General features: G+C 39.2%; 2 protein-coding genes across 2 annotated transcripts in view; one reads left to right on the top strand and one right to left on the bottom strand.

Moving 5' to 3' along the window:
- Positions 1 to 922, top strand: part of LOC107723108 (parathyroid hormone-related protein-like) — an 8,958-nt gene extending 8,036 nt beyond the window's left edge. Inside the window, exon 3 of the mRNA XM_016531625.1 lies at positions 162 to 922. Within this exon, the coding sequence (XP_016387111.1) occupies positions 162 to 414 (253 nt within the window). The 3' untranslated portion in view covers positions 415 to 922. The remainder of the gene's footprint in view (positions 1 to 161) is intronic.
- A 153-nt stretch (positions 923 to 1,075) lies between these two features.
- LOC107723096 (C->U-editing enzyme APOBEC-2-like) overlaps positions 1,076 to 2,773 on the bottom strand; it is a 7,917-nt gene continuing 6,219 nt past the window's right edge. The window contains exons 3-4 of the mRNA XM_016531616.1: positions 1,530 to 1,608; positions 1,076 to 1,484 (exon numbers count right to left, since the gene is read on the bottom strand). The gene's annotated coding sequence lies outside the window, so the exon portion shown is untranslated. The remainder of the gene's footprint in view (positions 1,485 to 1,529; positions 1,609 to 2,773) is intronic.

Below are 2,773 nucleotides of genomic sequence, written 5' to 3'. Positions count from 1 at the left end.
TATCTCTCTATCTATCTGTCTCTGTCTGTCATCTATCTATCTGTCTGTCTGTCTGTCTGTCTATCTATCATCTATCTGTCTGTCTGTCTGTCTGTCATCTATCTATCTATCTATCTATCTATCTATCCTCAAGCAGTTTTCCTGTAATTATTGCTCTGCAGCAGGCGTGCGGTCACAGAGCATCAGCTGATGCATGATCGCGGTCGCTCCATCCAGAGTCTGAGGAGGTTGATCTGGCTGTCCAGCGCCATCGAGGGGCTTCACACCGCGCAGACCCGCACGCTGAGCGCCGGCGAGCCAGACAGCAGGTGGCGCTCTCAGCCCGGGAAAGCGCACAAGAGAGCGCTGGAGACGCTGCTGGGCGACATGTACCGACCTCACCTCACCGCTGCGCTCGGAGACCGAGAGAAATAACATCATCCCAGATATACATCCCATCTGATGTCCGGCCAAAACTCACCAAGACTGTCCGATCCCATCTATAATGAGGCGCAACGTTACCCAACAAAACTAGATCGCTGTCATTATGATCAACGAAACGGTATTATAGATGAAACACGCTAGTTTTGTAAAGATAGATGGATTGATTATAACGTAAGCGATGTAGTTGTGTTTCTCCATCTGCGCAGACGCAGAACTGCTCTCCTGCATTCCCGTGCTGTGTAAATCTGCCTGTAAGTCTTTAAAAACTTATATTGAAGACATATAAAATCGGTTTAGTGTGCTAGACACCATGCTACTTTGAAATACACCAGCTAGTATGGTTTTCACAAAGTACTTTATGACTGTATTTACTTACACGCGTGCAGAAACATATTATGGTACTCTTTTGGGTGGATTTATTTATCGGATGTCTTGGTATGTTTGCTTGGACGGGTTTTAAATATCTAGTAAATCACTCTTGCTATTATATTTATTTACCTGGACGACTAAACAGATCGTATTTTTGATGTGTGTGTGTGTGATTAAAGATGCTTTTAAGTAAATCGCTGTCTCATTTTGGATTAAACAGTTCAAATGTGGTGAAATGAATTTTGTGTTACATAAAACAAAACACCGCACACCAAAACAATAGAGTTTTATTCGTTTTCCAAAATAGTGAAAGTAGTTCCCCGTGCAATATTTTTATTTATTTATTGCTTGCACAATATTTCCAACTATTTCATATACAGCTGCAACATATTTTCAGTTTTCTTAGTGTTAATACAAAACCATATTTCACAGTGCTCGGTATGAATTTGTACTTTGACCAGAGTGAATATAAAATGATAAATTAAGTGAAGCTGAAGTTCAGAATATAAACTGTATGAAATATGAAACGTGTCGCACCAAAACAACGTACACTGCAAAGTGGCTCATTCAAATATAAAACGAATTATTAAAAAGTATAAATCCTCTTTACTTCACAGAGCTACAGAAAACATGAAAGTAGGTTACTAAATGAATCTGTCAGTATTCTAGCATCACACAATGTATTTAAACATCTCTCAACGTGTGGACGCAGAACGTAAAAACAGTGTTTTTGGCACGCATTTCTCTCTCGTTCACACAAACACACACATTCTCTTCACTTTCGGACAAGTGTTTGTCGGCTATCGCTTCTTTATCCTGCAAAAGATCAAAAACAATTGCTTTAATAGGTTTAAATACTCAGCAATCCCCTCAGAACATCTTGACCCAGAAGCTTAAGTGAGAGGAGACCCGAGTCATCAAATGATATGAGATATTCTGAGACATATACACAAACAAACAGCTGCCTAGATCGTTTCAGAGCTCCTGACATTTGCACAAACAGTAGTATGCTATTCTGAACACAGCTACTATCCAGCAAAATTATGGTACCATTTTCCTAACAAAACAAGACATTCCCAGAATGCATTGCAACTAGTTTTGAAAAACTAGTTGCAAGCAACCCAGCTAACAATTTTTGGTTCCTGGAACGTTCTTATTTGGTTCCCGAAAAAAGCAAATGGGAACCATATGGGAACGTTAGGGGAACAGCAGACTGGGTCAAGTAAGTATATTTTTATGAATTACTGATAAATTTAGTATTCATGCATGCAGTATTATTTTAGTATAATTGAAATACTACTATACGTTTATTAATATTTTGAGTTTCCATTTTCTATTTATGTATGTACGCGGATACATTGTTTATGTTCAGATCAAAGCGTAAACAACGTGTATCCGCGTACATACGTTGTTTACATATGTGATACTCTCCAAAATGGCGCTATAGGGTGACGCGGAGGAGACGAATTGCTGAATAAAGTCGTTATTTTTGTTTTCTTTTGCGCACAAAAAGTATTCTCGTAGCTTCGTAAACTTACGGTTGAATCACTGATGTCACATAGACTATTTTAACGATCTTCTTGCTACGTTTCCGAGCCTTGGTCGTGTTAGGACCCATAAAGTCGTTATTTTTGTTTTCTTTTGCGCACAAAAAGTATTCTAGTAGCTTCGTAAACTTACGGTTGAATCACTGATGTCACATAGACTATTTTAACGATCTCCTTGCTACGTTTCCGAGCTTTGATCGTGTTAGGATCCTTGCTGTCTATGAGAGCTGTATACATCAAAAATATCTTAATTTGTGTTCTGGAGATGAACGGAGGTCTTACGGGTTTGGAACGACACGACGGTGAGTTTTCATTCTTGGGTGAACTATTAGGGCTGGGATGATAAATCGATGTATTGCGATACGTGCATCAATTCTGAGATTTTCGGAATGCATCGCGATTCTCTCTGGAATCGATTCTGAGCTTAGTTTTTA

The sequence above is a fragment of the Sinocyclocheilus rhinocerous genome, unplaced genomic scaffold (genome assembly GCF_001515625.1).
Source record: "Sinocyclocheilus rhinocerous isolate Xijiao unplaced genomic scaffold, SAMN03320098_v1.1 scaffold223, whole genome shotgun sequence".
Lineage (NCBI taxonomy): Eukaryota > Metazoa > Chordata > Actinopteri > Cypriniformes > Cyprinidae > Sinocyclocheilus > Sinocyclocheilus rhinocerous.
The sequence above is the reverse complement of the archived record's forward strand: the minus strand, read 5'-3'. Positions and strand labels throughout refer to the sequence as shown.